General features: G+C 36.7%; 2 protein-coding genes across 2 annotated transcripts in view; one reads left to right on the top strand and one right to left on the bottom strand.

Moving 5' to 3' along the window:
- Positions 1 to 17,153, top strand: part of LOC107849912 (uncharacterized protein At5g03900, chloroplastic) — a 94,947-nt gene extending 77,794 nt beyond the window's left edge. Inside the window, exon 13 of the mRNA XM_016694440.2 lies at positions 16,536 to 17,153. Coding sequence (XP_016549926.1) covers positions 16,536 to 16,679 — 144 coding nt within the window. The 3' untranslated portion in view covers positions 16,680 to 17,153. The remainder of the gene's footprint in view (positions 1 to 16,535) is intronic.
- Positions 16,726 to 21,881, bottom strand: LOC107849131. Its single transcript, XM_016693780.1, has 5 exons — positions 21,426 to 21,881; positions 21,023 to 21,195; positions 20,589 to 20,792; positions 18,889 to 19,018; positions 16,726 to 16,791 (listed from the first exon to the last, which is right to left on the bottom strand). The coding sequence occupies exons 1-5, from the start codon at positions 21,879 to 21,881 to the stop codon at positions 16,726 to 16,728; spliced, it is 1,029 nt and encodes a 342-aa protein (XP_016549266.1).
- Between the last annotated feature and the right edge of the window lie 1,483 nt (positions 21,882 to 23,364).

Below are 23,364 nucleotides of genomic sequence, written 5' to 3'. Positions count from 1 at the left end.
ACCTCCTCCCCGACGATTCTTTATAGGTTGATATGTTCATCTTTCTATGGTTTGAGATGCAAAAATTGAGGAGTCAATGGTGGGTGATGAAATTATTTTGTGCCTCGGAGGTGCGGCAAGATGAAGCAAATGCGAGAATAACTATCAATTGTAGGAATCGTAGGTCTAGCTAAAATCTGATCACGTACTGAATCATGTTTAATAGAAAGTCCAGCAAGTGTAAGAATTAAAAATAACATCTGTCTGTGCTCTTGTTGTTTTTCCACATCCGAAGTGACGGGAATCTGCCTGTACTTGTCCTAAGTAGACACCAGATTCTTGTTTCTTCAAGTTGGTTATTCGAAATATCACATCATAAAAACGAGATGTGTCATTAGTTTATAAAGCATGAGCCTTTTCCCAAACTAAATAACATGTTTGGAATGGGCGAAACAAGGATATTGACTTGGAATCAATAGATCGCGATAAGAGACTAGATAATTGAGCGTCAACTTTCTCCTATTGTTCTTTGTCTTTCGCATCTTCCGCGCTAGATTTTGCCTTTTCATCTACCACTCTAGCCTTGATCTTTAAGTGATCTTGGACACCTTGACCTTTGCACCACAACTCAACCGAGGAAACCCAGGCTAAATAATTTGAACTTTCCATTGATGGTTCGAAAGTGATCATAAGACTTGAACTTCTAATTCCAGTATTTTTGGAGCCAAAAATATCAAACCCAAAAATATCTTGGGAATTTTGACTTGAAAACACCTAGAAATAGAATCTGGATGTCTGAAAATTCATTGGAAAAAATATGAAATCGCCGAAATTAGGGTTCTGGCGATTGGAATCTAAAAAAAACTTAACGAAATATGAAAAAAGTATCTGGTCGGAGTTGGAACAGCTGGGCGACCCCAACAAAAAGGAACGACTCAAAAAGTCGACCAGAGGATCTCACGCGTCGTGGCATCGTACAGATCTCACTGGAATTACAAATTTTGATAGGTGCGTGGCTTGTATTTTTTTGGCGGTTTGGGTCAAGTTTTTTTCGCCTGAGCTTTTCGATTCTCTTGATGGTGTTGTATTTTGCATACAATCCACAAAACAGATTGACATTGAAGCACGGTGATTGAGTTTTTTTTTTTGTTGAAGTTTCTCTCCAATTCTCTAATACCATGTGAGAAATAATGGAGAAAAATGTTCTTGAATTGCGTGTTTACATACATCCCGACCCTATTTATAGACACTACATTATAATCCTTTTTCAAGTAGGATTTTATATACTATTCGTATTCCTACTCATATTCTAACAGTTGCTCTACGTAAGAATGCTTTTCTGTATGGTGACCTTCAGGAGGAAAATTATATAGAGAAACCACCTTGTTTTATTGCTCAAGGGAGGTCTAGTCTTGTGTGTAGATTGCGCCAGTTACTTTATGGTCTAAAACAGTCTCCTCAGCCTGGTTTGACATGTTTAGTACTGTAGTTCAGGAGTGGCATGATTCATAGTTAAGCAGATCACTCCATGTTTAATTGATATTTTGCTCCAAATCTATGTATTTATTTGGTAATTTACGTTGGCGATATCATTATTACCGGCGATAATCAAGATGGTATTACTAATTTAAAGCAACATCTCTTTCTGCATTTCCAGACCAAAGACCTCGACAGACTAAAGTATTTTCTAGGTAATGAGGTTGCTCAGTCTAGGCCAATTATTGTTATTTTTCAACGCAAATATGCCTTAGACATTCGTGAGGAGACGAGAATGATAGAGTGTAGACCTATTGACACTCCTATGGATCTAAATACCAAACTCTTGTCAGGACAGGGGGAGCCACTACGTGATCTCGGAAGATATAGGCGTCTGGTTCGTAAGTTGAATTATCTCATAGTGATCAGGCATGACATTTCCTTTCCTGTGAGTATTGTAAGTCAGTTTGTATTCTACAATATATAAAGTCAATTCCAAGTAAAGGACTACTCTTCGAGGATCGAGGTCATGAGTAGATCGTTGGATACATAAATGCTAATTGGCAAGATCACCTCATGATAGACTTCTACATTCGGATATTGTGTTATGTGGTAATTTGGTGTCTTGAAGAGCAAGAGAGTGTGGTTGCTCCACTAAGCAAAATATCAAGCAATTGCTGTGACAACTTGTGAGCTAGTTTGGATCAAACATCATTGAGAGAACTAAAATTTCGAGAAATCAGTCAGATGGAACTTGTGTGTTAATCAAGCGGTTTCATGTTGCATCAAATCTAGTGTTTCATGAGAGGACTAAGCACATTGAGATTGATTGTTATTATGTCAAGGAAAAGATACACTCAGGAGATATTGTCACAAAATTTGTGAAGTCAAGTGATCACGTTGCAGATGTTTTCACCAAGTCCCTCATCGGTCCTCATATTAATTACATCTATAGCAAGCTAAGTACATATTACTTAAATGCACCAGTTTGAGGGGGAACGTTAGAATAAGAGTAGGAACATAAATAGTATACGGAATCCTATTTGGAAAAAGATTGCAATGTAGTGTCCTATTTGAAAAAGGATTATAGTGTAGTGTCATAGTTGGAAAAAGATTAAATGTAGTCTCCTAGTTGGAAAAGGATTAAAGTGTAGTGTTTATTTTTAGGGCTTCAATGTAATAGTATAGATACAACAATTTAATAAAATTCTTCTTTTATATTTCTCACAAATCCCAAGTGGCCACTCGCAAAGGTGTAAAGAGAGAAACTTACAAATAATAATTATGTTGTCTTTAAAATAACAAAGTTCACCATTATATAAATACTTAGTTGGTTTGGAAATGTGATGTGGAATGACCCGAATGCCATTGCGAAGCTGTGAGAGGCTGGCTATGGATGATAAAAGGTAGAAGTATATTGGAGAGTTGGTTAAACAGAACATGACATAATCCAGCTTACCAAGGACATACTATTAGATAGGACGTCGTAGAAAACACGAATTATAGTATAAGGTTAGTTGTCTTGTTATCTGCCCATACTAGTTGTTGTAGTATTGTTCTTGATAGAAAGGTGTGCAGGACGCGGATTAGGGTAGAGGGTAAGTGGGTCGGAGTGCGTCCTTACTAGTAGAGAGGAATGCTGATGAGGATTAGGGTAGTGAGTAAGTGGGTTGGAGTGTGTCCTTACTAGTAAAGAGGAATGCTTTGTTTGTCGATATACTTGTAGTCATGGTGTTATGCATGTGTCTTGTAGTTTCTTATTCGTGGTGTTTTGGTGATGTTTAGGATTTTGAATAAATAGTTCATAGGATTACTATGTGGGTATCTTTTTTCTTTTATTATCTAGTGGTGTGTTACCCTACTTTGTTGTTTGTTTTTTGTGTTTTCTACTTGTTATACTGTTATTTGTTATTAGTCGGGGGTCGATTGGAAACATCCTCTCTTCTTCATTTGAGGTAGTGGCATGAACAGCGTACACTTTACCCTCCGCGGACCCCACTTTGTGGGAATACACTGGATATGTTGTTGTTCTTGTGGGTATTTGGTCCTCTGATTTATGTTATTATTTGTTGCCTTGTACTTCAACTATCATATATTTCGTTGTACTTACTGTCCTGTTACTATCTGCTATTTTCTGTACTTGTATTCTTTTTATAGACTTCTTTGGACTAATTTTTCCTTCGAGCCGAGGGTCTATTGACAACAATCTCTTTACCTCTGAGGTAAAAGGAAGATTTGCATACATTCTAGTTTCCCAGACTCCACTTTGTAAGATTTTATTGGGTATGTTGTTATATATAGCGAAAACCTATCCCATATAGCATGAGATTTGAATCCTATTTTTATGAATATAATAAATACTAAAATCTACCTAGGAAACTTTTAATCCTGTAATGTAAAACTAGTAAAACATGTAAAAGGAATACCAAAATTCTTCATTAAAAAATAAGGAAAATTTTCTTAAGTTGAACCAAAAGAAACCCACTTGGGTGTGACCTTTTAACCCCCTTTCTTGGGCGTGAAAAGCAGCCTTAAAATAGCCCTATTTGGGCTTTAATTGCTGCCACATGACCTGGATGACAACTCACTTTGTGGGCATAATTCCTGGGGTAAACTACATAAATGACCCCCTTTTTGAGTGGCTATGTTTTTTTGTCCGATATAAGAAATGTCTTACTGAAGTAACCTTGCTTTTTTTTTTCCCTTGTATAGACAAATACCTTTTTGTCCCTTTATACCTCAAATATTCTTGAACAACTTTCCAAGCTAATTTGTCTCTCAACTTCTCTTTTTTATTTTCTTTGATTTTTTTTTTCATTTTTCTAAACCTTTATTTTTCTTTTTTCTCCATCTTTACTATTTTTTTTCCTTTTCTCCTCTCAACATCTATTTTTTCCTCTTTTTTCTTTTTTTTTTTTCTCAATCTTTATTTTCTTTTTATTTTTGTTTTATCCCTTTTTCTTCATTTGTTTTCTCAATCTTACTTTTGTCTTTCATTTTTTTCCTTTTCTCCTCTTTACTTGTATTTTTTATTTTCTTTTTATTTTTCTCAATCTTTATTATTTGTTTTTCTTTTTTTTCTTCATTTTTATCTTTTTTCTCAAATCTTTATTTTTTTTTTTTCCTCTTTGAGTCCATCCATTGATCGAAACAACACGTTACACTCCATGGGCAAGAGTTTACATAACCATATTATGTCTTGATTTATGAGATGTTCTGTAACTCTTGCTTTAGAGGCAAGACTTAGCCTAAAATCTTCTAAACAAGAAGTTACGCCCTATGAGCAAGAGTTGACATTACCACATTATCTAGATTTATGATATGTTTTATAACTTTTGCCTTAGACGCAAGACTTAGCCCAAGTACTTTCAAACAACAAGTTACGCAGTTACATCCTATGAGCAAGAGTTGACATTACCACATTATCTAGATTTATGATATGTTTTATAACTTTTGCCTTAGACGAAAGACTTAGCCCAAGTACTTTCAAACAAAAAGTTACGCCCTATGAGCAAAAGTTGACACTACCACAATGTATCTTGATTTATGAGATGTTCTATAACTATTGACTTACCGATGAGACTTAGCCCAAGGACTTTCAAACAAGTTCTGCCCCATGAATAAGAGTCGACACTATCATATTGTGTCTTGATTTTTGAGATGTTCTATAACTCTTGCCAAGGACTTTCAAACAACAAGTTACGCCCCACAGGCAAGAGTCGACACTACCACATTGTGTCTTGATTTATAAAATATTCTATAGCTCTTGTCTTAAGAGCTTAGAGGCTAGAATTAACACAAAGACTTTCAAACAACAATTTACACTTAGAGGCTTCTTAGCCCAAGAACTTTCAAACAACAAGTTACGCCCCATGGGCAAGAGTTGACACTACCATATTGTCTCTAGATTTATGAGATGTTCTGTAACACTTTTCGTCGAGGCAAAACTTAACTGTAGAACTTTCAAACAACAACTCACACCCTTAAGTTTACTTCGATGTCAAAGAAAGAAGATCTTCTTTATGAATTATCCAACTTTCTGTTCATTAGCAAAGAATAATAGGAGTCGAGAAAAAATAAAAAGAAAAAAAAGAGAAGAAAAAAATAAAGGTTAAGAAGAAAGAAAAAAAGAGAAGAATAAAAAGCAAAAAAGAAAAAAATATAGGTTGAAAAGAACAAAACTGAGAAGAAAAAATAAAAATAAAATTTGAGAAAAACTGGTTAAAAAATAGATAGATTGAGAATAGAAAAAATTAAAGGTTGATACAAAGAAATAAAAAAAGAGGGAAATGAAAAATAAATAATGTTTGAGAAAAGAAAGATAGGAAAAAAAGAAAATAAAGGTTGAGGAAAATAATTAAAATAAGAAAAAAAAGTAAAAATTAAAATAATAAAAAAAAGAGAAAAGAAAAAATTAAAACAAAAGAAAAAAAGTATAAAAGAAGAAAAAAAATAGAAGTTGAGAGATTTATCGTTTGTCAAAAAATAAAAAATAAAAGAAGTTGAGAGATTTATCGTTTGTCAAAAAATAAAAAATAAAAGTTGAGAGATAAATAAGCAAGGAAAGTATAAAAATATTTGAGGTGCAGAGGGGTAAAAGAATACTTGTTCTAATACAAAAAAGGAAGGAAGAATAATCTTTAAAGACTTTTCTTATGGGGAACAGAAAAGCAAAGCCACATTATGGACGTCATCCCATGTAATTTTCTGCCTCGGCTTGATTTTCAGCTCTTTGGGCTCCACGTGGGCTTAATCTTTCTCCTCCTGGGTTTGGACTAGAATTTTGAAATAAATATAGCACTTTTGCCTTTTCTTCTCTACAAGTCTTGAACTCGTTTTTGGGTTCCTCTTTCATGATAAGCATATTCTTGATTTTAAATCGAAGCTCGTGAACCTTTAATGGAAGTATGTGACGTGGATGCTATCATTCCCTCTTCTTGGAAACAATTCATCCTTGAATTTGAATCTCGCAAAATCAAGAAGACATACAATAGTAAACAACATCCATTAGCCAAAAGCAACGATGGCAGGAACAAAACAACATAGTGAACATGTTTCCACTTCATCTAACTAAGCCTACCATCTATGAATACCCTTGTAAAACATGTCGATATCATCATTCCAATAGAAAATTCTCCTACTTTTATAAGCATAACAAAATTCTTGTCTAGATGCCACAGCAAATGATACATGCAACTCTAATTTTGTTCTATCAATAAAGTACTCCAATAAGTATGACAAAGAAAAGACACAAAATCCCTAAAAGATGCATCAAATGGAACACTTCTATAATATAGTGAAACCTCCTCAATTCCACCTCCGACAGATTCTTCCTCATACACTCTATTCACATAAACAAGTAAGTTCTCACATAAAATATGAAAACCCCTTAAACACCAAGTCATTGATAGTCTTCCCCTCACAAACATCTCGCCTCTTTTCAACAAGTGGGAATCCACAACCAACTATGTCGTGCTCAACTTTAAAAGGGAACGAATATACTCTTATTGAACTTAGAAATTACAACCGTTGGCTTATTATATAGCAAACTATCATCATCTTCCAAATTAATAAAGTCACCAACATAAGAATTAAGATTGTAGTTTATTATCTCAAAAAGACCTTAGGTGTTCTAGCAATACCAAGTATGTGAATAAATCAATTATATATATCATACTTGATCTTATGTAACAAAAGAAAAACATCACCTCATATTTCCTTGCTGATTGGTGTTAGATCCACAACTGCCTTGTTGGACATCTTGTCATGAGTCTTACCTTGGACATGCCCAAGATAATTCTCTTTAACCGTATCCTTCTCATCAACTTGCACATCCTCCATGGGACTAGTAGTTTCGACCACCTTAGGGTCAATTTCACCCAATGATGAGTTTTCAATGCAAAACTTTTCCATTAGTACCTACAAGAGTCGCAACAAGTAGTAGTAGTACGAATATTAGAATAATAAATAACCTCACTTAGGCTCTCTTTTTTCTCTCTATCTCACAATCATCCCTCTCCTTTTTACTCTCATGGTTATGATCTCTTTTTCCTTTTCTCTTGATCTCACTTTTTTTTTCTCACTTGACAACTCATTTTCTTCACACAACACATGCTCTCTTTTCCCCCCTTGGGGTGTCGATATGAACTCCCTTACTCCTTTCAATCTTTTCTCTCTCATCATTATCAATCCTCTCTATAATTTTTTAATATCCTCATGGATCTAAAATAAAAAAAAAGAAAAAAATAGAAGTTGAGAAACAAATAAGCATGCAAAATATTTGAGGTGCAGAAGGGCAAAAAGGTACTTGTTCTATACATAAAAAGAAAGGAAGACTAATCTTTAATGCCTTTTCTTGTGGGGGACAAAAAAGCAAAGCCACCCATTATGTACGCCATCCCATGTAATTTTTTGCACTTTGTGGGTTTGACTTTCAGCTCTTTGGGCTCCAAGTGGGCTCAATCTTTCTTCTCCTCGATTTGGACTTGAATTTTGAAATAGATGTAGCATTTTAGCCTCTTTGTCACGATCCAAAAACCAGGGTATGATGACACTTGTTGCGGCGTACCTTGACAAGTAAGCCTATCATCCAAACTGATACGAAAAGAGAAAAAGACAGAAATATCTCAAGGTAAGGCTTCTATAACGAAGCCGAACCATATAAATAATCATAATAATGCGGAAAGAACTTATCCAAAATACCAATCATGCTCAAAATCAGGTGTCAATAGTGTAAGAACTACTAATACAATCCAAGAGTCAAATGCATCGAAAAAATAACCACAAATGAATAATATCTATTTCCGAATACTAATAAAGACATAACTACTATAGAAAGATAGAGCTGAACTTCGGACGCATGAATGTCCAACCGCTACTTTGGAAGCTCTAACAGTTGCCCGAGTGATGCAAGTTGAGGCGCACTCGAGCTAGGACCTGTACCGAAAGAGCTCAGTAGGCATGGGTACGGTCCACTTGTACTCAATAAGTATCATAGGCCGACCAAGCAAAGTAGTAAATAAAACATACAAAATATACACTAAGGACACGTCACCTGCAATCAGAAAATGTCTCACAATGGTAGCCCACACCGCTTGCACTAACAGTTCTAACATATCTCACATATATTGCAATATTACACAAAGATAGAACAAAAGTATGTATTATATCACATATAAAAAAATCAAGGGGAACATGCATATACAAGATCATCAAATACAAGTAAAAGAAGATACGATAAATACATAGATGACAAGTCAATATGCTAATACAACACAGCATAACACAATAAAGTAAGTGCAATGTATATAATAATGATGATGATGATGCACGAGGTCGTTGCACAACCTCCGGAATCGTCGCACAATCTTCGTATACACCTACGGAGGCAAGCCTCCCAACGCAGGACCCATGGGGGGTTCGTCAACCCGTATACAATCCACATATCTCATATCTCCTTTCTAGCACATCTCTTGGAAAAAGGTTTTATAAGGTGTTACAATATCTTTTAAAAGTGTGTTGCCAGTGTTTTTCAGATGTTGCCACGGTGGTACCAATGTTTCATGAATGAGTATGATATGGAGATGTAATGCTCACAATCAATCACAATAAGTATTTCCGCAAACAACCACATGATATATTTCTATCACCAACTACAATGATATATTTCCACAACCACATGCGTCAATATCCGCTCATTATTTTCGTATCATCCATGAATTTTCACGTCTTATTTGCCAATAAAGTATTAATATAATCACAATACACCAATGGTACCACATTAACATTTTAACTAAACAATGCAATTATTCATATGTATTCAAGGCTATCAATATCACATAGGACCCCACACGGTCACACATATCACATAATATCTCAATTTTGACAACTACATCATATATAAGCCCCCACGTGGGCACAACACATAGATAGCCATTTTTCATGATTAGTTCCCGCCCTTAACATGCATTTTGTATCATCATTTACTACCCAGCCAGTCTGAAAAAGTTAAGCCATAACCTACCTCGAAAGCTGAAATCGGTCCGCTATACTTGAACCCGCGACCCTACTTTTCACGAATGATCCCTAACTTCACTAAAAACATCAAATATGAAATCTACGCGTCAAAACAAAATCAACTTCACCCATATTGACTACTTTTGGTTCGGGGTCAAAACGGACCCCCAAAACGGGTTTTCAAAAAAGAAGAGAAAAATCGAAACTTTACTTCAAAAACATGTTCTCCATATTTTTAGGAACCTACAGCTGAAAACCCAAGTTAAATCGAGTAAAAAATGGGATTCAAATCAAAGAAAAATCATTTTTGAGCTTTACCGGGTAAAATCTTTGAAATCCGGGTTAAAATCATGAATCAGAGTTTTTTTGAAGGTTAAATTGATGAAAAACTAGTAATTATAAGATAAAAATATTATTCAAGTGAAAATGAGTGGAAATGGGGTTTAAAATCAAGCCCTAAGATTTTTGGGGTTTTGAGAAATTAATCAAGAAATTATTAAGAAAATGATGAATTCTTACCTTTAATCCGTAATAAAACCAAGAAAAAAATGTGTTAATCTAGCTTTGTAAGCTCTCACAAACTTTGCTTTTAAGTTCTCACAATATTTTAGGATTTAACTCCCAAGAGCTAAGATGAAAAATGAGCAAAATAGATCAAAAAAAGCTACTCACTCCGTTTAAAAAAGAAGACCTACTTTGACTTGGCATAAAGTTTAAGAAAATAAAGAAGACTTTTGAATCTTGTGGCCTTATATTAAAAGTTGTGTTAAATGTACCAAAATGCTCTTTAATCTTGTGGTCTTAAACATATCATGTGGAAAGTTGAAACTAAAGTATTGCCAAAAAAAGGAAAGGGGTCATTCTTTTTGAAACGGACTAAAAAGAAAATTAGACCATTCGTTTTGACACGGAGGGAGTATTTATTATTGCAAATTTTTCTGCATAGCTGTAGCAAAAAAGCTGTTTTTCTTAAGTCTAATTCGGATTTCGATTGGGTGTCCGGGATTCGTTTGGAGTCCGATTTATGTAAACGAACTATGACACCACATTAAATTCGACGCTCCGAACGTGATGGTGATATCATATTTTCAAAAAACTATCGTTTTCACATAGTTGACCCCCAAAATCTGTGAATGGAATTGGGATATGGATGAAATATAATGAAATAAAGCCACTTTAAGGTTCCCTCTGAAAAATCGAGGGTCGAAATGAGATTTAAAAGCCGTAAAATCATACCAAACATGCTAACAGCCTAAACTCGACATTTTGGATCTGCTGGCGAAGTTGGATTTTCCATCCGAGGTCGTTTCGATTAAATGTGTTTCCCACACCCATATTTTCAATTTTTCAACTTTCCAACCAAGGTCGAAATGAGCTCGGGTGCATTGGAACCCGAACCAAAGGTCTACCTAGTCTAAAATCGATATTCCGGAGCTGCTGGCGCAGTCTTTTTGGCCATCCTTCGCACGGATCAAAAAATATCCACATAAGTCCAAAATAAGGCTCTCAAAGCCATCAAAAACCACAATATTGCATAAATGATACGAAAATAAATTGAAAAATCATGCCAATCACTCTCACGTCCTAGAAATATCATAATGCAACTACGGGGAGGGGTAAAACTGTTAAATCACACAAAATCTCAAATTTCATCAAATTTTTAGATCGTTACACTCTTCTTCTCTACAAGTCTTGAACTCATTTTTTGTTCCTCTTTCATGATAAGTATCTTGATCTTAAATTGTAGCCCGTGAACCTTTAATGGAAGTATGTGATGTGGATGCTATCATTCTCTCTTTTTGAAAACAATTCGTCCTCAAATTTGAATTTCGCAAAATCAAGAAGACATGCATTAGTAAAAAACATCCATTAGCCGAAAGCAGTGATGGTAGGAACATAACAACATAATGACCATGTTTCCACTTCATCCAACTAAGCCTACCATGTATGAATACACCCTTGTAAAGCATGTGGATATCATCATTCCAATAGAAAATTCTCCTACTTTTATAAGCACAACAAAATTCTTGTCTAGATGCCATAGCGAATGATGCATCAAATTGAACACTTTTATAATATAGCGAAGCATCCTCAATTCCACCTCCAACAGATTCTTCCTCATATACACTATTCACATAAACACTTAAGTTTTCACATAAAATATTGAAAAACCCTTAAACTCCTAGTCATTCACCTTCCTCCCCAGAAACATCTCGCCTCTTTTCAACAAGTGGGAATCCATAGCCAACTGTGTCATGCTCATTTTTAAAAGGGAACAAATTACTCTTACTGAATTTAGAAATTACAGTTGATGACTTATTATATAGCAAACTATCATCATCTTCAAAATTAATAAGTCACCAACATAGGAATTAGGATTGTAGTTCATTATCTCCAAAAAGACCTTATGTGTTCTAGCAATACAAAGAATGTGAATAAATCAATTATATATATCATACTTGATCTTGTGTAGCACAAGAAAAACATCACCTCATATTTCCTTGCTGATGGGTGTTAGATCCACAACCTGCCTTGTTGGAAATCTTGTCATGAGTCTTACCTTGGACATGCCTAAGATAATTGTCTTTAACCTTATCCTTCTCATCAACATGCATTTCCTCCACGGGGCTTGTAGTTTCGGCCAGTTTAGGGTTAATTTCATCCAATGATGAGTTTTCAATGGAAAAATTTTCCATGAGTACCTACAAGAGTCGGAACAACTAGAAGAAGTACAAACGTTAGAATAATAAATAACCTCACTCAATCTCTCTTTTTCTCTCTATCTCACAATCATCCCTCTCCTTTTTACTCTCATGGTCCTGATCTCGTTTTTCTTTTCTCTTGATCTCACTTTTTTTCTCACTTGACAAATCATTTTCTTCACACAACACATGCTCTCTTTTCCCCTCTTGGGGTGTCGATATGGACTCCCTCACTCCTCTTAATCTTCTCTCTCTCATCATCGTCTATCCTCTCTATCATTATTTTATAACCTCTCAAATCTGTGATGGGGTCAAAGATGCGAGTGCAAATCTCTCCCTATTTGAGATAGTATTTATTTTTGTCTATGTTGTATGAAGCTCCTCTATTAGCCTATCATGGTTTTCCCAATAAGATATGACAATTATACAGGGGAACAACATCACACCAAACCTTTCCTCGTAACTTTCAAGAGTGAACGACAATCTCACCCCTTTATTTACCTTTACTCCTTTCCACGTGGGGTGAAATAAGCTCAATACAAGGTAAGTTCAATCTTCAACTATATAAGTGCTTATTAAGTTATAGCATGACTCGGTTAATTCTCATGACACACAACTTAGACAATGCTTCAGTTTGAAAATAACTCTATCTTGATCTTCCTTATCGTTGTCAAGTTGTGTATTCCCTCGGTTTGTCCTGCTTCACTCAACGAGGGTGGCATCTAACGCAGCAAGTCATCATTCTGGACACCTTGGCGAAGTTCTTGTCATTTTGAGTTCCATCTTCAGCTTTCTTACATGTTTGAGACATCTTAAAAAATATCAAAGAACAAGCATTTCTTAATTTGACAACCCGCCCTCCCCCTTCTCTTGATCCCACTCTTTCTTGTCTTTTTTCACTCAAATTACTGCCTGTGGTTGGATCCTATAGGATTTATATATAACTCTACTAGTAACAGCCCTTTGAAAGTAAGATGTAGAAAATAAAAGAATTTACCAACACTTGGACGAATTGGGTTTGATGAGACAAGAAAAAAGACCAATTTGTATAACAAGAAAAATTTCCCAATTTCTCCACTTCTTTGATTTTTCCTCTTTGATGTAGGAAGCCATGAACGAAAAGTTATCCAGAGTTACTTGAAAATACCTCAATCGCAAGCAATTAAATTTTCTATCATTTTTTTTTTTTTGGCATTTTTCATATTTTCTTGGCTTTGTTTTTGCTATTTACTTCTAACCTACTACAATAAAAATATTTTTTCATTATTATTATTATCATGATTTTTTTGAGAGCGGAGCAAGAACCTCTCAAGATTATCAGGAACAGGACCTTGATAAGAACTGATCTAATCCCACTTGATAAGAATCAGGTTACTTGAATAAAAACAAGAGAATAATGTGAAAGCAAAAATACGAAGATTAAATATAAAATTTAAAGATGTGCGGAATTTGAGATTAAAATCTCCAAATTTCAAGGTTTAGTGCTAAGAATCCTAGTTAGTTTTAGTGTTCAAAATTAGCGGATTAAAACTAATTATGATTCTAATTGACTCAATTTAAGAACTTAAATCAAAAGGTTAATTTTTTAAGATAATTGGAGACATTAATTATTACAAGAGTAATTACCTACTTTAATTTACGAATAAGAACCAACAAAGATATCAAGTACGAATTAACCTTATCTCTTAAAAAATAGTTCTTATATGGTTGTAAGGTAAATATCAAGTAGCCATACACAAATGTGTAAATAAGAGTGTCTCAAGTAGTAATAATCTTGTCTTTAAAAATAACAAAAGTCACTCCTATATTATCACGGCCCGAGTCAACACTCTGGATGAGACATGGTACTTAGAACCACTAGTGGTCCTAAGCGAACCCTTGGCATGACATAATACTAAAATGAAATACTGAAATGCTGAGCAGAAGCATAAAGGATAACTGAAATATGACAAAGTGAAAGTTTGAATCCTAAACAAAACTGAACTGTCTAAGCATGTTTGAAAGCCTCCACTGAATTGATGAGTTACTGGGATGGGACCCACAACGAACTCTAAACAATTGAAAGAATGACTTGAATAATCTAACAAAACTGAAATCTAAACTAGAATGACGAGGACTCACCCAAAAATTGAACTAGAGTATCTGCAATCTGCTCCAGTTATGAATCTTGGAAAGGGTACCTGAATCTATAACATGATAGGATATAGCGAAAAGAGAGTATTCGGTTAGTATGTTGGAATGTAGTGAGATATGTGAGTCATAAGTATGTAAATCATGCTGTACAACTGAAAACGAGTAAATTGTCTATAAATCGAAGTACAAACCCACATGTTTCATAAATAGAGACCGAAAAACTGCATCACTTTAGTAAATTATGAAGTAGTCAAATATTAACTAACATAAATCATGTACATTATTAAGTAAATTATTGAATCATGTACATTTATTATACTTGAATCATTTTTCTAGAAGTTTCTTCTAACCAACATAAATCATGTGAACAAACATGTAGTCCAACGTCTAACCTACGTGTAGTAGGGATGCTCATTACCTTGCCATTTGTATAGGGCCTAAACTGGTGCATCCACTAAACTGAGCCTCACGGGTTAAATCGAACCTACGCTGGCATGTAGGTTTGGGACTTTGATTATCTGGAACCCGTATTTGCTAGGTGCTAAGTACTACTCCCAAAACTGTATAATATTTGCTCATAATATTTAAACTGGTAATTTGAAAGTAAGTATGAAACTAGTTCAAATCGTCTGATTAGCTGAAGTTGTGAAATACTGGAACTAGTCATGCTCACCTTTACTGATTCCTGTGATCATAGGATCAATTCATGCTAACTTGTTCTAAAACATGCTCAATTATGTATAAATCATGTATCTAAGTTATGAACATGGCTGTAAAAATCATATATAAATGTATGCTACAGTATAGATGATCTTGAGAAACATGCTAGAACTGATAATCATCACACTTGGTAATATTTGGCATGAACCCTAGGTTGCAAAATCATGAAGAATCATAATTTAAAAATTGAGGTTTCTGGTATAAGGGTGAAAGGAAACCCTTATTTCCCACATGACTAATTATTGGCAAAACTTGAACTAAGATCTGAATTTGGAAGCTTGGAAGAAGAACCGTAGACTTGGAGCTTGGGAGCTTTTGTTTTTTGACTTTTGATGTTAACCGTAAGAATGTGGGAAATGATAGTGTGATTACCCTTTACTCTCCCTCTAGGAAAGTCAAAAGAACATTGTATTAGGCTTAAAAGAGTGGGAAAAGACTAAATGCCCTTGGGAAAACCATTTTAAAACTGCTGGATCTGCGTCCCATGAGTCAAGGTACGAATCTTACACTGAGCCTATGAGCTGTATTGAGACTCGTCTCTGGGATCATTCTGGAAAGGCCACCCACGAGTCAATCTATGGCTCGTAGGAGTACGACTCGTACCTCGAGTTGTATTGGTTTGGCACTTTGATTCTCTGGCTGATTTTCTAATCTAAATTTGGGTTTGATCATGGAAAAGTTTTGGGGTGATATATATATATATATAGTGAATTAGAAGAGAAATAGAGAAAACTTAGCTTGATTATTCCTTCAAGCTATTGGGGTTTAAATAACTAAGTTACATCCTAAAAGGAAAGAAAATCAATACAAATAAATACCTAATCAATACAAATCAATATCCAATTAATATCTAATTAATCTCGAATTATAATAGGAGTAATCAAGCTACCTACTATAGTTACATATGCTATAGAATGTTCATAGTTCTAACACAGCCCCTCAAGCTGGTGCATACAAATTATATGTTCCAAGCTTGCTACATAAATAACTCGTTCTAGGACTAAGGACTTGGTGAATATATCTGCAAGCTGATCACTTGACCACACGAACCTTGTGACGATGTCTCCTGTAAGTAACTTTTCTCTCACAATATGACAATCAATCTTTGTGTTTGGTCCTCTCGTGGAACACCAGATTCGATGCAGTGTGAAGTGCTAACTTCATTATCGTACATGAGTTTCATTTCTTTATTATCTGCAAATTTCAATTCCTTCAGTAGTGGACTTTGGCTTCATTCGTCTCAAACACAAGATATTGTAAAACGTTTGCCAAACTTGAGCTGCTAAAGAATGGCATACAAAAACATGGATAATTGTGTCATAGCATTCTCCACACTTGAAACATTTATTGCTTGGCTGATTGCCCCTTTTCTGCATGTTCTCCCTAGTGAGACAAGTCAATACTGGTGATGTTCGATTCCTAATGACTACGTTCACCGCATTTGCTACTTACATCTAGTGCTCACTTTAAAGATGTACCAACTCTTTTAACTATATCTATACTTTTCAGCTTCTGAGTGCCCGGGATATGGCACAGAGAGCTTTTATTGGCCAGGATCGAATTGTTTACAGTACAAACAAGGACTTATATGAACAAGATTATGATGCACAAAAATGGGAGCAAAAATTCCGAGAAATTGAGAAGTCCGAATAGATGGTGTTACTTAAAAATTATTTTGTTTTGTAAATTCTCGAGTTCCTTACGCACGAAGACTCAGATAAATTATTCCTTCACTGCCTCCAGCCATGACATGAGGCAGGCAAAGCTGCAAATCCACCAACTGTTAGTCATTGTGTATACTCAATTTGCTGAGAAGAATTGGAGCATGCCAAACAGTAGATTTTGATGTAATCAGCAACATTAATCCAGGCCTGAGACTCAAGAGGCTGGTAGAGTAGTTTATTAAGAATGTACAAGTTGTGTACTTGGTATGACACTCAAATCTGCTGCAAATGGCGGGTGTTCACTACAAATTAGCCCCGATATGAATATTTTTCGAACACAATTATTTGAATATTTTCTAAAAAGCATTGTACAATGTTTTAGATAATTCCATCCAAAACCATGAACTAGGAGCTAGTGTAATCAACTTTGGACAAATGCAAAAGAGTTTTCTTTATCGTTAAACTTGTAATTTGGTGAATTGAAATGTTTCTGCACTTGTGCACTTCAGTGTGCACAGGATCAGTCCACACATGAAAGTTGGTGTTGGAGTGTTTTGTCGTCTTCAGATGTGACAATATGGAGCAAGTGTTGAATATCAATCCCCAACCATAACCAAGTCCATTAAGTTTGGATAAAACGACTTATACATAACGTCTCTATTATGGCGATTCACTTGTTGGGGCAACTCTCCATTGGCAAAGTTGGGCAAACTGAAGAAAACACACCCAGCGCCTCTAGAAAGGAAAACCTGAAAAGCTTCATCAGCCAATATCCCCAAAATTGTCTACTTTGATTCGAAGTATCTGAACTTGACAACCTTTTCAGGCATCTTCTTCAAGAGATTCTGTAATATTAGTGACCTAATGAAATTGTTGCCATGGTTTCCAGCCTTTGTCTCAGAAGTTAAGACACCATTGGCCCCGAATCCCGATGCTACACCAACTCCCTTGGCATTTGTTTATTTGGGGTTTTCTCTTGATGATGATTTACATCATTTGGAAAAGAATCGACACATGGCCACTTGCAGCAAAATCATAGTTGAAATTGAATTATCCAAACCGAAGAGGATGTAATTTGGGTGGGATATTGAAAATTAAGGGATTATAGGGCAAATGATTATTGAAAATATGCAGGGATTTTCAAATCACATCATTTTATATTACTGCTATTATATATAAGCACAAAATATTTTGTCAAATTTGTAAAAATTGGTTTTCTTTGAAGGAGTGATGTGTTTTTGACTTATGCAATGAACAACTTGGCATAATCCTCTCCTGAATAATTTGTCTTGACAGGTAGAAAGTGAGCTAACTTGGTCAACCTATCTACAATCACCCAAATGGAATCATACTGGTTTTGGGACCTCGAAAGTCCTGTAATGAAGTCCATATTAATCATCTCCTACTTCCACAAAGGCAAAGCTATCTCTTGAGAAGAACCACCTGGCCTCAAATGTTTCACTTTAACTTGTTGACAATTCAAACACTTGGCAACATAGTTAGCCACATCACGCTTCATATTATCCCACCGTTAAATGGTTTTCAAATCCTGATACATCTTAGTAGAGTCAGGGTAAACAACATGCCTCAACGTGTGAGCTTTGTCAAGGATTCTCTTCCTCAGACAATCTACAACTGGCACACAACCTACCATGGTATCTCAAAATACCATCACCACCAATTTCAAATGACATTACCTTTGGTTGACCCATATCTTTCTTGATCTGCATCAAGATGGGATCTTCAACTTGCTTCTCTTTAACTTCTACACAAAGGGAAGATTTAGCTATCTCATGAGCAACAACTCCTCCATCCTCGAAATTCAAAAGTCGCACTCCTAGATTTGTAAGTCGGTCAATATCCTTCACCATTTCCCTTTTTTCTTTCCCCACATGAGAAAGATTGCCCATAGATAACCTGCTGAGGGTGTTGGCTACCACATTCGCCTTGCCCGGATGATAATGCAGGCTCATGTCATAGTCTTTTAAAAGTTCCAACCATCGCCTCTGCCTGAGATTCAATTCTTTCTGCGAGAAAACATACTGTAAACTCTTGTGGTCAGTAAATATATCAACATGTACCCCATACAAATAGTGTCGCCAGATCTTAAATGCAAAAATCACAACCGCTAACTCCAAGTCATGAGTAGGGTAGTTCTACTTATGCACCTTCAACTGCCTAGATGCATAAGCCACTACCTTACCATGCTGTATAAGGACATACCCAAGTCCCAATCGAGATGCATCACAGTATACATCAAAACCTTCTGTACCCTTCGAAAGAGTCAGAACATGAGCAGCAGTTAACTTGTCTTTCAACTTCTCAAAGCTATTCTCACAAGAGTCAAACCACAAAAACTTCATCCTTTTCTGAGTGAACTTAGTAAGTGGTGCAACTATGGAAGAAAAACTCTCGACGAATCTTCTGTAATAACCTTCCAAACCCAAGAAGCTTCGAATGTCGGTTGGAGTCGTGGGTCTGGGCCATTTTCTCACTGCCTCAATCTTTTGGGGATTAACCTTAATCCCTTCACTAGACACAACATGCCCTAAGAATACAATAGTATTCAACCAGAATTCACACTTGGAAAATTTTGCATACAATTTATGATCCTTAAGGGTCTGAAGAATGATTCAGAGGTGATTGGCATGGTCCTCCTCGCTCTTAGAATATACCAAAATGTCATTAATGAATAAAATGACAAACATATCCAGAAACTGACGGAAAACCCTATTCATTAGATCCATGAAAGCTGTAAGGGCGTTAGTCAACCCGAAAGACATGAGTAAGAATTCATAATGGCCATATCTGGTTTGGAAAGTTGTTTTTCAGAGGTGATTGGCATGGTCCTCCTCGCTTTTAGAATATACCAAAATGTCATTAATGAATAAAATGACAAACATATCCAGAAACTGACGGAAAACCCTATTCATTAGATCCGTGAAAGCTGTAAGGGCGTTAGTCAACCCGAAAGACATGACTAAGAATTCATAATGGCCATATCTGGTTTGGAAAGTTGTTTTGGGAATATCTGACTCTCTAACTTTCAAATGGTGATATCCCGAATGAAGGTCTATCTTTGAAAAACATTTAGCACCCTGAAGTTGATGAAAAAGATCATCAATCTTAGGAAGAGGATATTTATTTTTAATTGTGACCTTATTCAACTGGCGGTAATCTATGCATATACGAAGGGAACCGTCTTTCTTTTGCACGAAAAGTACAGGTGCACCCCAGGGAGACACACTGGGGAGGATAAAACCTTTATCTAGAAGATATGCTAGCTATTCTTTCAACTCTTTTAGTTCTGCAGGAGCCATCCTACATGGCAGAATAGAAATAGGATGGGTATCTGGCAATAAATCAATACCAAAATCTATCTCCCTATCAGGTGGTATTCCTGGGAGATCATCTGGAAAGACTTCCAGGAATTTATTCACTACGGGGACAGAATGAAGAGGGAGACTTTTGGAACTAGAATCTTTAACCCGAATAAGATGATACAAGCAGCCTTTGGAAATAAGTTTACGGGCCTTGAGATAAGATATGAAATACCCTCTAGCACCTAGAGAATGTCCCTCCCATTCTATCACCGACTCATTCGAAAAAGAAAAGGTGACTCTTCGGGTCTTACAATTCAAGGTGGCATAGCACGAATGGAGCCAGTCCATCCCTAAGATGTCAAAATCAACCATATCAAGTTCTATGAGATCTGCCTCAGTATCTCGGCTGAAAATAGACAACACAATTTCTATACACCCTCCTAGCTACAACAGAATCTCTCATCGGGGTAGAAACTGAAAAAGGTTCAGCAATCACATCAGGCTCAAACCCAAAACCAACAGCCACGTATGGGGTCACATAAGATAAGAAAGACCCGGGATCAAGTAATACATACACATCACGAGAAAAGATTTGCAACATACCGGTGACTACATCTAGTAAGGCCTCTGTCTCCTGGCGGTTGGTCAAAGCATACAACCGGTTCTGACCGTTTCTAGAGTCTGAAGTGGCACCCTTCTGAGGTGGTGGTGCAGATGAATTTGCCTGCTCCTCCAACATTACTCTTTGCTGCCGGACAGTCTCTCTGGATATGGCCTGGCTGGCCGCATGAATAACATACCAAAGCGCCAAACTAACATCTCCCTGGATGATTTCTCCCGTATCTCCCACAACGCGGATAGGACCGAGAGGTCTAGGCTACACTTCCCTGCGAATGCGTACCCTACATCCTCGGCCCCTGACTAGACTAAAAATTCTGGGTGCACTGCGGGTCTGGACACTGGAGCACTAGCTGCTGACTGTGCATTACCCTAATTCTTTTTCTTTTGCCATTTACCGCCCAAATTACCACTCTGTTGCTGACTATGACTCTGGTCTGTCGCTCTGGCTCTTTTTGCCCGCCTGTCTTTTTCCCTAGATTTAGCTTTCTTCTTCTTCTTCTCCTTAACTTGCTGTATGTGGACTGACAGTCTAGCAAAGTCCATATCCCTGTTTAGCATCTCCTTGACACTCAAGCACCAGATCATCTGAAAGGCTGAAAGCAAACTTCCTCATTCGGCCCTCATACTACTCATCATCTCAGGAGCATAACGGGTCAGCTGGTTAAACTTTAAAGTATACCCCTGAACACTCATTTTACCTTGTTTAAGGTTCATGAACTCCTCTGCTTTAGCTTTCCTCAGCTCCAGAGGAAAGAATTTGTCAAGAAAAGCTTCCACGAACTCGTCCAAACTGTGGGCTCAGCACTGTCACCCTTTGTAACTTCCCACTCGTTGTACCATTGGTTCGCTACATCCTTTAGCTGGTATGCTGCTAGCTTAACACCCTCTACCTGATCAATATGCATTACTTTGAAAATCTTCTCCATTTCATCTACGAACTCCTGCGGGTCCTCTTCTACCTTAGCGCCAGAGAACTTGGGTGGGTTCATCCTTATGAACTGGCCTACTCTAGTAACTTCAGAAGTTACAGACGCAGACCCAGTATCCTCCAACCTCTGAGTCTGTGCGGCTACCAGCTGTGCAAGCGTATGAATAGATTGTTTGAATTCAGCATTAGAAACCTCTCCTTCACGAGACTGAGTGCGATTGGCCCCTGTCCGGGGAGCTCTGGGAGGACTGGTCGGTACAAGAGGTACTCCCGGAGTAGGAACAGGTTCTGGGGTATGATCTCTGTTATGGGTCCGCATCCCATGGGTAGGACGAACTTCATCATCTGAGCATTAACGTTGGTGTGACGGGGAAGCATCACTGGTTTTCTAAAAAGCAAAAGGTCATTGATTTGGGGACAGATTAGACTCTGAAGCACGAACTAAATCACAAGGAAGAGGAACATTCTTAAACGCCTAGTAGCATCCTGCTTATAAGTGTGGCGTGCTACACACCCATAAACAAAACTCTACTTGACGCAATTTCACAGACACCTTGGGACCACGAAACCTGGCTCTGATACCAAATTTGTCATGACCCGAACTAGGGCCTGGCCGTGATGGACATCCCAAACTATGAAGGCCTGGAATGCCCTTCTCTATCTGGTAATCATACACAACATTCATATAATAAAAAAGATGCAGAAACATAGTCTTCTATGGAACATGGTCAACTCTGAATTCAACATAAGTATGGAAACTATAAATCAACTATATCTAAATAACATCCGACTCAGTCTGCGAAATCTCTACTACATGAAAATCTGACAACTTTCTGAAACTGGGACAAGGCCCCCAGTAGACCAAAACTGAAATAAATGACATAATCTGAAAAGACAGGCCTTCTGGAATATAGAAGGCTCACCACTGCACAATCTGATCAGCTGTCTGAATTATCTACTGCTTATCAGGACTCCTAGACTGAGTCTTAGAACTTGAGAGGTAGGGGGGAGGGGGGAGGGGGTCAATACAGATATACTGGTACGCAGAGCATATCTAAAATAATCATTTATAAATCAACATATATGAGAGCAATTTAAAATAGTTTAAAAGTATATCATATAGTAAGAATTCACACGGGCATTTTAAAGACTCTGTAAAAATCAACTCAACTCAGAGAAATCTGTGTTACTTCTGCGCTAGGTGGCATACCCTACAACTCTGAAAAAAATTCCATGGGCTATATGGAAACTGCCATTAACTCGGTAGCGAAGCCCCCAACCCAAGTGTGCCACAAGGGTCGGAGTCTCTGAATCTACTACCCACACGGCCGTCTTTAGCGTACAATAATAATCTACTCGTATCGACAAATACAGTTTCAGGCTAAGTGTTGCTTGAAATCGCGCCTTATTTGGGTAACCACCTAACCCTCTTTAAGCCCCTTTTTAAAACTCTATCAAAACATGCAGTCTCTAAAAAACATACTCTGAAAACATGCTCTGAAAACGTACTCTGAAAACACTCTGTTATGGCATAAATACATATGATATCGTCATACCATTGACTTGCAAGTCACATCTCTGAGCCATTATTAGTCTATCATAAATCTTTATTTTTAAGACAAGTTTTGGGACCACCATTTCGATAATGCAATTCAAAGAAACTCATTCTCAAACCTCATGTAAACACATGGAAGGAACTCATCTTTGTCAAGTATTTCAATAGTACAAGATGGTCATGTCAAAGCTCTCAAGTCACATGCAATTCTTTCTCTTAAACACGAGAACATATTTATATCAAGAAA

Source organism: Capsicum annuum, chromosome 12, assembly GCF_002878395.1.
Source record: "Capsicum annuum cultivar UCD-10X-F1 chromosome 12, UCD10Xv1.1, whole genome shotgun sequence".
Classification (NCBI taxonomy): domain Eukaryota; kingdom Viridiplantae; phylum Streptophyta; class Magnoliopsida; order Solanales; family Solanaceae; genus Capsicum; species Capsicum annuum.
The sequence above is the reverse complement of the archived record's forward strand: the minus strand, read 5'-3'. Positions and strand labels throughout refer to the sequence as shown.